General features: G+C 56.0%; 1 protein-coding gene across 1 annotated transcript in view; it reads left to right on the top strand.

Annotated features, from left to right (window-relative positions):
* Positions 1–7,760: 7,760 nt before the first annotated feature.
* Positions 7,761–12,500, top strand: part of LOC137364714 (uncharacterized) — a 76,067-nt gene continuing 71,327 nt past the window's right edge. The window contains exon 1 of the mRNA XM_068027750.1: positions 7,761–8,076. Within this exon, the coding sequence (XP_067883851.1) occupies positions 8,019–8,076 (58 nt within the window). The 5' untranslated portion in view covers positions 7,761–8,018. The remainder of the gene's footprint in view (positions 8,077–12,500) is intronic.

Here is a 12,500-nt window from a genome sequence, read left to right as displayed (position 1 = left end):
GTGGGTGTGTGTGCGCACATTGTGGGTGTGTGTGCGCACATTGTGGGTGTGTGTGCGCACATTGTGTGTGTGTGTGTGTGTGTGTGTGTGTGTGTGTGTGCACATTGTGTGTGTGTGTGTGTGTGTGTGTGTGCGCGCACATTGTGTGTGTGTGTGTGGTTGTGTGTGTGTATGTGCACATTGTGTGTGTGTGTGTGGGTGTGTGTGTGTGGTTGTGTGTGTGTATGTGCACATTGTGTGTGTGTGTGTGGGTGGGTGTGTGTGTGTGCACATTGTGGGTGTGTGTGTGGCTATGTGGGTGTGTGTGTGGGTGTGTGTGCGCACATTGTGGTTGTGTGTGCGCACATTGTGGGTGTGTGTGTGCGCACATTGTGGGTGTGTGTGTGCGCACATTGTGGGTGTGTGTGCGCGTGCGTGCACATTGTGGGTGTGTGTGCACAGTGTGTGTGTGTGCACAGTGTGTGTGTGTGCGCAGTGTGTGTGTGTGTATGTGTGCACAATGTGGGTGTGTGTGTGGTTGTGTGTGTGTATGTGCACATTGTGTGTGTGTGTGTGTGTGGGTGGGTGTGTGTGTATGTGCACATTGCGTGTGTGTGTGTGTACATTGTGGGTGTGCTCATTGTGGGTATGTGTGTGCACAATGTGGGTGTGTGAGTGTGTGTGTGGTTGTGTGTGTGTATGTGCACATTGTGTGTGTGGGTGGGTGGGTGTGTGTGTGTGTGTGTGTGTGCACATTGTGTGTGTGTGTGTGTGTGTATGTGCACATTGCGTGTGTGTGTGTGTGTGTGCACATTGTGGGTGTGCACATTGTGGGTGTGTGTGTGTGGGTGTGTGTGCGCACATTGTGGGTGTGTGTGTGTGTACATAGTGGGTGTGCACATTGTGTGTGTGTGTGTGTGTGCACATTGTGTGTGTGTGTGTGTGCACATTGTGTGTGTGTGCGTGCGTGCACATTGTGTGTGTGCACATTTGTGTGTGTGTGTGCACATTTGTGTGTGTGTGTGTGCACATTTGTGTGTGTGTGTGTGTGGGTGGGTGTGTGTGTGCACATTTGTGGGTGTGTGTGTGCACATTTGTGGGTGTGTGTGTGCACATTGTGTGTGTGTGTGTGTGGTTGTGTGTGTGTATGTGCACATTGTGTGTGTGTGTGTGTGTGTGCACAATGTGGGTGTGTGTGTGTGTGCACATTGTGTGTGTGTGGTTGTGTGTGTGCATGTGCACATTGTGTGTGTGTGGGTGGGTGTGTGTGTGCACATTGTGTGTGTGTGTGTGCGCGTGCACATTGTGGGTGTGCACATTGTGGGTGTGTGTGGGTATGTGTGTGCACATTGTGTGTGTGTGTGTGTGTGTGCACATTGTGTGTGTGTGTGTGCGCAGTGTGGGTGTTTGTGTGTGCGCACATTGTGTGTGTGTGTGTGTGTGTGTGTGTGTGGTTGTGTGTGTGTATGTGCACATTGTGTGTGTGTGTGGGTGGGTGTGTGTGTGCACATTGTGTGTGTGTGTGTATGTGCACATTGCGTGTGTGTGTGTGTGTGTGTGTGTGTGTGTGTGTGCACATTATGGGTGTGCACATTGTGGGTGTGTGTGTGCACATTGTGTGTGGATGCGCACATTGTGGGTGCGCACATTGTGGGTGTGTGTGCGCACATTGTGGGTGTGTGTGTGTACATAGTGGGTGTGCACATATTGTGTGTGTGTGTGTGCACATTGTGTGTGTGTGTGCACAATGTGGGTGTGTGTATGTGCACATTGTGGGTGGGTGTGCACATTGTGGGTGGGTGTGTGTGCGCACAAGGTGTGTGTGTGTGCGCACAATGTGTGTGTGTTTGTGTGTGTACAATGTGTGTGTGTTTGTGTGTGTGCACATTGTGTGTGTTTGAGTGTGTGTGTGTGCACGCACATTGTGGGTGTGCACATTGTGGGTGTGGGTGTGTGTGTGCACATTGTGGGTGTGCACATTGTGGGTGTGTGTGTGTGTGCACATTGTGGGTATGTGTGTGTGCACATTGTGGGTGTGCACATTGTGTGTGTGCTTGGGTGTGCACATTGTGGGTGTGTGTGTGTATGCACATTGTGGGTGTGCACATTGTCGGGGTGTGTGTGTGCACATTATGTGTGTGCACCGTGTGTGTGTGTGTGTGTGTGTGGCTGTGCACATTGTGTGTGTCTGTGGGTGTGTGTGTGTGCACATTGTGGGATTGTGGGTGTGCACATTGTGAGTGTGTGTGTGTGTGTGCACCTTGTGTGTGTGTGTGGGTGTGCACATTGTCGGTGTGTGTGTGTGTGTGTGTGTGTGTGTGCACATTATGGGTATGCACCTTGTGTGTGTGTGTGCACATTGTGGATGTGTGCATGTATGCACATTGTGTGTGTGCACATTGTGGGTGTGCACCTTGTGTGTGTGTGTGTGTGGGGCTGTGCACATTGTGTGTGTGTCTGTGTGTGTGTGCGCACATTGTGGGTGTGTGCGTGTATGCACATTGTGTGTGTGCACATTGTGTGTGTGCACATTGTGGGTGTGTGTGTGTGGGGGGGTGTGCACATTGTGTGTGTGTGTGGGGGGGTGTGCACATTGTGGGTGTATGTGTGTGTGCACATTGTGGGTGTATGTGTGTGTGCACATTGTGGGTGTGTGTGTATGTGCACATTGCGGGTGTGTGTGTATGTGCACATTGCGTGTGTGTGTGTGTGTGTGTGCACATTGTGGGTGTGTGTGTGGGTATGTGTGTGCACATTGTGTGTGTGTGGGTGCGCACATTGTGGGTGTGTGTGCGCACATTGTGGGTGTGTGTGTGTACATAGTGTGTGTGTGTGTGTGTGCACATTGTGTGTGTGTGTGCACATTGTGTGTGTGTGTGTGCGCGTGCGTGCACATTGTGTGTGTGTGTGTGTGTGTGTGTATACAGTGTGTGTGTGTGTGTGCACATTGTGTGTGTGCGCAGTGTGTGTGTGTGTGTGTGCACGTTGTGTGTGTGTGCGCAGTGTGTGTGTGTGTACAATGTGGGTGGGTGTGTGCACATTGTGGGTGGGTGTGTGTGTGCACATTGTGGGTGGGCGTGCACATTGTGGGTGGGCGTGCACATTGTGTGTGTGCGCGCACAATGTATGTGTGTGCGCGCGCACAATGTGTGTGTTTGTGTGTGTGCACATTGTGTGTGTGTGTGTGTGTGCGCACATTGTGGGTGTGGACATTGTGGGTGTGGACATTGTGGGTGTGGACATTGTGGGTGTGTGTGTGTGCACATTGTGGGTGTGTGTGTGTGTGCACATTGTGGGTGTGCACATTGTGAGTGTGCACCTTGTGGGTGTGCACATTGTGAGTGTGCACCTTGTGTGTGTGTTTGGGTGTGCACCTTGTGTGTGTGTTTGGGTGTGCACATTGTGGGTGTGTGTGTGTATGCACATTGTGGGTGTGCACATTGTTGGGGTGTGTGTGTGCACATTATGTGTGTGCACCGTGTGTGTGTGTGTGTTGTGTGTGTGTGTGTGTGTGTGTGTGGCTGTGCACATTGTGTGTGACTGTGGGTGTGTGTGTGTGCACATTGTGGGTATGTGTGTGTGCACATTGTGGGTGTGCACATTGTGAGTGTGTGTGTGTGTGTGTGTGTGTGTGTGTGTGTGCACATTATGGGTATGCACCTTGTGTGTGTGCACATTGTGGGTATGCACCTTGTGTGTGGGTGGTGCACATTGTCGGTGTGTGTGTGTACATTATGGGTATGCACCTTGTGTGTGTGTGCACATTGTGGGTATGCACCTTGTGTATGTGTGTGCACATTGTGGGTGTGTGCATGTATGCACATTGTGTGTGTGCACATTGTGGGTGTGCACCTTGTGTGTGTGGTCTGTGTGGGGGCTGTGCACATTGTGTGTGTGTCTGTGTGTGTGGCACATTGTGGGTGTGCACATTGAGGGTGTGTGTGTGTGTGTGCACATTGTGGGTGTGTGTGCACATTGTGTGTGTGTGTGTGCACATTGTGGGTGTGCACATTGTGGGTGGGTGTGCACATTGTGGGTGTGCACCTTGTGTGTGTGTGGGTGTGCACATTGTGTGTGTCCCCCTCTCCCCACCCCCGTCTGTCTCCCTCTTCCCCCCCACCCCCCCGCACACCACTGTCTGTCCCCCTCTCCCTCTCCCCCCCCCCGGTCTGTCCCCCTCTCCCTCTCCCCCCCCCCCGGTCTGTCCCCCTCTCCCTCTCCCCCACCGTCTGTCCCCCTCTCCCCCACCGTCTGTCCCCCTCTCCCCCACCCCCCCACCGTCTGTCCCCCTCTCCCTCTCCCCCACAGTCTGTCTCACTCTCTCCCCCCCCCACCGTCTGTCCCCCTCTCTACCTCACCGTCAGTCCTCCTCTCTTCCCCCCCCCCACCGTCTGTCCCCCTCTCCCTCTCCCCCACAGTCCTGTCTCACTCTCTCCCCCCCTCCGTCTGTCCCCCTCTCCCCCTCCGTCTGTCCCCCTCTCCCCCTCCGTCTGTCCACCTCTCTTCCCCCCCCACCGTCTGTCCCCCTATCCCCCTCTCTCCCCCCTCCCAACGTCTGTCCCCCTCTCCCCCCCCCACCGTCTGTCCCCCTATCCCCCTCTCTCCCCCCTCCCAACGTCTGTCCCCCTCTCCCCCCCCCACCGTCTGTCCCCCTCTCCCCCACCATCTGTCCCCCTCTCTTCCCCCCCACCATCTGTCCCCCTCTCTTCCCCCCCCCCACCGTCTGTCCCCCCTATCCCCCCCCCAACGTCTGTCCCCCTATCCCCCTCTCTCCCCCCTCCCAACGTCTGTCCCCCTCTCCCCCCCACCCCACCGTCTGTCCCCCTCCCTCTTCCCCACCGTCTGTCCCCCTCTCTCCCCCCCCCACCGTCTGTCCCCCTCTCTCCCCCCCCACCGTCTGTCCACCTCTATCCCCTCTCCCCCCCCACCCCACCGTCTGTCCCCCACCCTCTGTCCCCCTCTCTCCCACCGTCTGTCCCCCCTCTCTCCCACCCCCACCGTCTGTCCCCCTATCCCTCTCCCGCACCGTCTGTCTCCCTCTCCCTCTATCCCACCGTCTGTCTCCCTCTCCCCACAGTCTGTCCCCCTCTCCCTCTCCCTCTCCCCCACCGTCTGTCCACCTCTCTCACCCCCCCCAACGTATGTCCCCCTCATCCCCCCGTCCCCACCGTCTGTCCCCCTCTCTCCCCCCCCACCGTCTGTCCACCTCTATCCCCTCTCCCAACGTCTGTCCCCCTCTCCCACCCCCCACCCCACCGTCTGTCCCCCACCCTCTGTCCCCCTCTCTCCCACCGTCTGTCCCCCTCTCTCCCACCCCCACCGTCTGTCCCCCTATCCCTCTCCCCGCACCGTCTGTCTCCCTCTCCCTCTATCCCACCGTCTGTCTCCTCTCCCCACAGTCTGTCCCCCTCTCCCTCTCCCTCTCCCCCACCGTCTGTCCACCTCTCTCACCCCCCCCAACGTATGTCCCCCTCTCCCCCCGTCCCCACCGTCTGTCCCCCCTCTCCCCCCCCACCGTCTGTCCACCTCTATCCCCTCTCCCAACGTCTGTCCCCCTCTCCCCCCCCACCCCACCGTCTGTCCCCCACCCTCTGTCCCCCTCTCTCCCACCGTCTGTCCCCCTCTCTCCCACCCCCACCGTCTGTCCCCCTATCCCTCTCCCGCACCGTCTGTCTCCCTCTCCCTCTATCCCACCGTCTGTCTCCCTCTCCCCCACAGTCTGTCCCCCTCTCCCTCTCCCTCTCCCCCACCGTCTGTCCACCTCTCTCACCCCCCCCAACGTATGTCCCCCTCTCCCCCCGTCCCCACCGTCTGTCCCCCCTCCCCCCCCACCCCACCGTCTGTCCCCCTCTCCCCTCCGTCTGTCCCCCTTTTCCCCCTCCCCCACCGTCTGTCCCCCTCTCCCTCCCCCCCCCACCGTCTGTCCCCCTCCCTCCCCCCACCCCACCGTCTGTCCCTCTCTCCTCCCCACCGTCTGTCCCCCTCCCTCCCCCCCGTCTGTCCCCCTCCCTCCTCCCCCACCGTCTGTCCCCCTCCCTCCCCCCACCCCACCGTCTGTCCCTCTCCTCCCCCACCGTCTGTCCCCCTCCCTCCCCCCCCGTCTGTTCCCCCTCTCCCTCCCCCCCCACCGTCTGTCCCCCTCCCTCCCCCCACCCCACCGTCTGTCCCTCTCTCCTCCCCCACCGTCTGTCCCCCTCCCTCCCCCCCGTCTGTCCCCCTCCCTCCTCCCCCACCGTCTGTCCCCCTCCCTCCCCCCCACCCCACCGTCTGTCCCTCTCTCCTCCCCCACCGTCTGTCCCCCTCCCTCCCCCCGTCTGTCCCCCTCCCTCCCTCCCCCCCCATCGTCTGTCCCCCCCCCACCACCGTCTGTCCCCCTCCCTCCCCCCACCCCACCGTCTGTCCCTCTCTCCCCCTCCCCCCCACCGTCTGTCCCTCTCTCCCCCCTCCCCCCCACCGTCTGTCCCTCTCTCCCCCCTCCCCCCCCACCGTCTGTCCCTCTCTCCCCCCTCCCCCCCACCGTCTGTCCCTCTCTCTCCCCCCCCCCCCACCGTCTGTCCCCCTCTCCCTCACCCCCACCGTCTGTCCCTCTCTCCCCCTCCCCACCACCGTCTGTCCCCCTCCCTCCCCCCACCCCACCGTCTGTCCCTCTCTCCCCCTCCCCCCCACCGTCTGTCCCTCTCTCCCCCCTCCCCCCCACCGTCTGTCCCCTCTCTCCCCCCTCCCCCACACCGTCTGTCCCTCTCTCCCCCCTCCCCCCCACCGTCTGTCCCTCTCTCTCCCCCCCCCCCACCGTCTGTCCCCCCTCTCCCTCACCCCCACCGTCTGTCCCTCTCTCCCCCTCCCCACCACCGTCTGTCCCTCTCTCCCCCTCCCCACCACCGTCTGTCCCTCTCTCCCCCTCCCCACCACCGTCTGTCCCTCTCTCCCCCCTCCCCACCACCGTCTGTCCCCTCTCTCCCCCTCCCCCCCACCATCTGTCCCCCTCTCCATCCCCCCCACCGTCTGTCCCCCTCTCCATCCCCCCCACCGTCTGTCCCCCTCTCCATCCCCCCCACCGTCTGTCCCTCCTCTCCCCCCCCCCCCCACCGTCTGTCCCTCTCTCTGCCCCCTCCCCCCCACCGTCTGTCCTTCTCTCTCCCCCCTCCCCCCCACCGTCTGTCCCTCTCTCTCCCCCATCCCCCCCACCGTCTGTCCCTCTCTCTCTCCCCCCCCCCCACCGTCTGTCCCTCTCTCTCCCCCATCCCCCCCACCGTCTGTCCCTCTCTCTCTCCCCCCCCCCCCCCACCGTCTGTCCCTCTCTCTCCCCCCCTCCCCCCCACCGTCTGTCCCTCTCTCTCCCCCCTCCCCCCCACCGTCTGTCCCCCTCTCCATCCCCCCCACCGTCTGTCCCCCTCTCCATCCCCCCCCACCGTCTGTCCCCCTCTCCATCCCCCCCACCGTCTGTCCCCCTCTCCATCCCCCCCACCGTCTGTCCCCCTCTCCATCCCCCCCCACCGTCTGTCCCTCTCTCCCCCTCCCCCCACCGTCTGTCCCTCTCTCCCCCCCCCCCCCCAACCGTCTGTCCCTCTCTCTGCCCCCTCCCCCCCACCGTCTGTCCTTCTCTCTCCCCCCTCCCCCCCCACCGTCTGTCCCTCTCTCTCTCCCCCCCCCCCCCCCCACCGTCTGTCCCCCTCTCCCTCACCCCCACCGTCTGTCCCTTTCTCCTCCCTCCCCCGGTCTGTCACTCTCTCTCTCTGTTCTCTCTCTGTTCTCTCTCTGGGCATATCTGATGTGGTCAGTTTGGGGAAGAGGTCTTGGCTGTGGGTTTTATTTGAACCTTGTGAATATTATCAGCTCATACCATTTCTGTCGCTGCCTCAGGAAGTGTCAGAGTCTGGTAGCTGTTTAACAAGTTTCTCGCACTGCCTCTGGCTCCTTGCACTGGCCTGATTGAGATTTCCCATTCAGGACCTGAAGATTTCTTAGGAATCTCAATCTTCAGCACTCTCGTTCTCTCTGCACTTTTCGATCTGCAGGAATTCCAAAGAAACTCCCACGGGATGGATCCGATGTCCTGGAATGGGTGGAGAGCCCTAGTCCTGCTCTTGTTGTGGCCTGGTGAGTGAGGGAAGGAGTGAGGGTGCGATTGAGGGAAGGAGTGAGGGAGGGCATGAATGTGGAAAGGTAAGTGACAGAGACAGAAGGGAAGGGGAAGAGACAGGGTGAGGGAGAGAGGGGGAAGAGAGGGAGAGAGACAGAGGCAGCCAAGGCGAGAGAGGGAGGGAGAGCCAGACAGAGGGTGAGACAGAGGTACAGAGGCAAGGGAGGGAGAGGGGGAGATGGGAAAGGAGGAGAGGAGGGGAAGGGAGGGAGAGGGGAGATGGGAAAGGAGGAGAGGAGGGGAAGGGTGGGAGAGAAACAGAAGGAGAGAGAGAGGGAAGAAAGAGAGAGAGTGAGGGTGGAGTGAGGAAGGGGAAGGGATATGGGCAGAGGGATGGTGGGAAAGATGGAAAGAGAGAAGGAGGGAGAGACAGGGAAGGAGAGGGAGGGAGAGCGAGACAAGTATAAGGAAGCCAGTGATGTGTTTCAGCAGACATGAGTGTGCATCTTAATGTGTGTGTGTCTGAGTGGGTGAGTAAAAGTGTGTGAAAGAGTGTTTGTGTTTTATAAGCAAACACCCTTATCCGTTTTCTAAGCCAGGACTTAAACTCTCCAATTGCAGAGTGCGATCCCACGGCTTTAACCCCACAGAATTCCACTCCCTCTGCCCGTTCCATTTGAAAGCCTGTTCCTGTGGTGACTCGTCTTACTGAAGTTGGCACGAGAGGAAAGGGACAAAGGGAGGGGGAGAGAGAGAGAGAGGTATTTAATAAAATAGGTGTCTCGTCCCGGCGGCACTTTGTGTTGTTACACTGAGGAGCTGAACACAAGAGGGGCAAGTGACTGAAAGAGGGAGGGAGGGAAAGGATGAGGGAATGGGGAGAAGGACACGACAGTGAGGCAGGGAAGGAGTGAGGGGAGAGGGACGGAGGAAAGTCTCAGGATTGTTCGTCTGTCAGTTTATGTTCTGAGAATAGGAAACCTCTTTGTAAGAGAGTGCCAGTGCCTGTGTGCACAATTGTGGGTGTGTGTGTGCACATTGTGGGTGTGCACATTGTGTGTGTGTGTGCACATTGTGGTTGTGCACATTGTGTGTGTGTGTGCACATTGTGGTTGTGCACATTGTGTGTGTGTGTGTGTGCACATTGTGTGTGTGTGTGTGTGTGTGTGTGTGCACATTGTGCGTGTGTGCGTGCACATTGTGTGTGTGTGTGTGTGTGCGTGCACATTGTGTGTGTGTGTGTGCACATTGTGTGTGTGTGTGGGTGTGTGTGTGTGTACATTGTGGGTGTGCACACATTGTGGGTGTGCACATTGTGTGTGTGTGTGGGTGTGTGTGTGCACATTGTGTGTGTGTGGGGGGTATGTGTGTGCACATTGTGGGTGTGCACATTGTGTGTTTGTGTGTGTGTGTGCACATAGTGGGTGTGCACATTGTGTGTGTGTGTGGGTGTGTGTGTGCACAGTGTGTGCACAGTGTGTGTGTGTGTGTGTGTGCACATTGTGTGTGTGTGTGTGTGCGCGCACATTGTGTGAGTGTGTGCACATTGTGTGAGTGTGTGCACATTGTGGGTGTGTGTGCGCACATTGTGGGTGTGTGTGTGCGCACATTGTGGGTGCGTGTGTGCGCACATTGTGGGTGCGTGTGTGCGCACATTGTGGGTGTGTGTGTGCGCGTGCGTGCGTGCACATTGTGTGTGTGTGTGTACATTGTGTGTGTGTACATTGTGTGTGTGTGTGTGTGCACATTGTGTGTGTACATTGTGTGTGTGTGTACATTGTGTGTGTGTGGTACACATTGTGTGTGTGTGTACATGTGTGTGTACGTGTGTGTGTGTGTGTGTACGTGTGTGTGTGTGTGTACGTGTGTGTTGTGTGTTACGTGTGTGTACGTGTGTGTACGTGTGTGTGTACGTGTGTGTGTGTGTACGTGTGTGTGCGCGCACAGTGTGTGTGTGTGTACGTGTGTGTGTGTGTGTGTACGTGTGTGTGTGTGTACGTGTGTGTGTGTGTACGTGTGTGTGTGTGTACGTGTGTGTGCGCGCACAGTGTGTGTGTGTGTGTGCACGTGTGTGTGTGTGCACAATGTGTGTACGTGTGTGTGTGTGTGTGCACGTACTGTGTGTGTACTGTGTGTGTACTGTGTGTGTACTGTGTGTGTGTGTGTCCACTGACAATGATGCCTATCTTAGTGTCAGCAGCAAACTTGGATAATACGGCTTTCTAACCCATTCATTAATGAATACAGTGAATATTTGAGGTCCCAACACAGATCTTTGTGGGACACCACTAGTAACATGGATTTGTAAAGGCAGATCATGCTTGACTAATCTAATTGAATTTTTGATGGAGTAACAGAGAAAGTTGATGAAGGGAATGCGGTGGATGTTGTTTATATGGATTTTAAGAAAACATTTGATAAAGGTACCACATAATAGGTTGGTTAACAAAACTGAGACGCATGGAACAGGAGGGTCAGTGTCCAATTGGATAAAAAAAATTGTCTAAAGGACAGAAACCAGCGAATTTTAGTAAATGGTTATTTTTCAGTCTGGTGGATGGTAGACAGTGGTGTTCCCCAAGGGTCAGTGCTGGGACCACTGTTTTTTGCCAGATATAACTGACTTGGAACAAAAACAAGAAATGCTGGATTCACTCAGCAGGTCTGGCAGCATCTGTGGAAAGAGAAGCAGAGTTAACGTTTCGGGTCAGTGACCCTTCTTCGGAACTGACCCGAAACGTTAACTCTGCTTCTCTTTCCACAGATGCTGCCAGACCTGCTGAGTGAATCCAGCATTTCTTGTTTTTGTTTCAGATTTCCAGCATCCGCAGTATTTTGCTTTTATATAACTGACTTGGATCTTGGAATACAGAACACAATCTCAAAATTTGTCGATGATTTGGTGGAATGCTGGACAGTGAAAATGGGGCGGCGCAGTGGTTAGCACCGCAGCCTCACAGCTCCAGCGACCTGGGTTCGATTCTGGGTACTGCCTGTGTGGAGTTTGCAAGTTCTCCCTGTGTCTGCGTGGGTTTCCTCCGGGTGCTCCGGTTTCCTCCCACATGCCAAAAGACTTGCAGGTTGATAGGTAAATTGGCCATTATAAATTTCCCTAGTATAGGTAGGTGGTAGGGAATATGGGATTACTGTTGGGTGAGTATAAATGGGTGGTTCTTGGTCGGCACAGACTCAGTGGGCCGAAGGGCCTGTTTCAGTGCTGTATCTCTAAATAAAAATTTTTAAAAATTAAATGATATGGACCACCTGCAACAGGACAGTGATAAGCTAGCAGAATGGGCAGAGAGATGGCAGATGGAGTTTAATACTGACAAGTGTGAGGTGATGTATTTTGACAGAAGGAATAGGGTGAGGCAATATATACTTAATGGTCCAGTTCTGAAGAGTGTGCAGGAACAGAGGGACCTGGGGGTGTATGTGCATTGATCTTTGAAGTTAACAGGACAGATTGAGAGAGTGGTTAGTAAAGCAGACGGGATCTTGGGCTTCATAAATAGAGGCATTGAGTACAAAAGCAGGGAAGTTATGCTGAACCTTTACAAAGCTCTGGTTAGGCCCCAACTAGAGTATTGTGTCCAGTTCTGGTCACCACTCTTCAGGAAGGATGTGAGGGTCCTTGAGAGGGTGCAGAGGAGATTTACCAGAATGGTTCCTGGGATGAGGATTTTAGTTACAAGGTTAGGTTGGAAAAGCTGGGATTGTTCCCCTGGGAGTAAAGGAGATTGAGGGGAGATTTGATCGAGGTGTACAAGATTATGAGAGGTTTCGATAAGTTAGACAAAGGAGAAGCTGTTCCCATTAACTGATGGTACAAGGACTAGGAGACACTGATTAATGGTTTAGGGTCAGAGATACAGGGGGGGATGTGAGGAAGAACTTTTTAAACACAGGGAGTGGTGATGACCTGGAACTCTCTGCCGACGAGAGTGGTGGAAGTGGAGACAATGATTTCAAAAAGGAAATTGGATGGGAAATTGACAGAAATAAATTTACAGGCGACGGGGGATTGAGCGGGGGAGCGGGACTGACTGGATTGATATACAGAGAGCCGGCACGGACTCGATGGGCCAAAATGGCCTCTTCTATGCCTTAAATGACGATGACATCCTGTCAATTAGAGTACCTCCCATTATCCCTATTCTCTGCCTCCTGTCGCGAGGCCGATTTCCTAACAAGGTCAATAACTTGCCTTCATTATACACGAGAGCAATTTCCCGACAACAGATATTAGTCTGGTCTATAACTCCCTGGTTTCGATGTCTCACCTTTCTTCAATAGCAGGGTGATATGTGTGATTTTCCAATCTAAAATAACCATTCCTGAATCGAGAGAACTTTGGAAGATTATACTTCGGGCATCTGCAATGGTCTCACCTATTTCCTTTAAAACCCTGGGATGGAAACCATCTCGTCCTGGGGATTTA

The sequence above is a fragment of the Heterodontus francisci genome, unplaced genomic scaffold (assembly GCF_036365525.1).
Source record: "Heterodontus francisci isolate sHetFra1 unplaced genomic scaffold, sHetFra1.hap1 HAP1_SCAFFOLD_549, whole genome shotgun sequence".
NCBI lineage: Eukaryota > Metazoa > Chordata > Chondrichthyes > Heterodontiformes > Heterodontidae > Heterodontus > Heterodontus francisci.
This window is presented reverse-complemented; position numbering and strand designations above follow the sequence as displayed.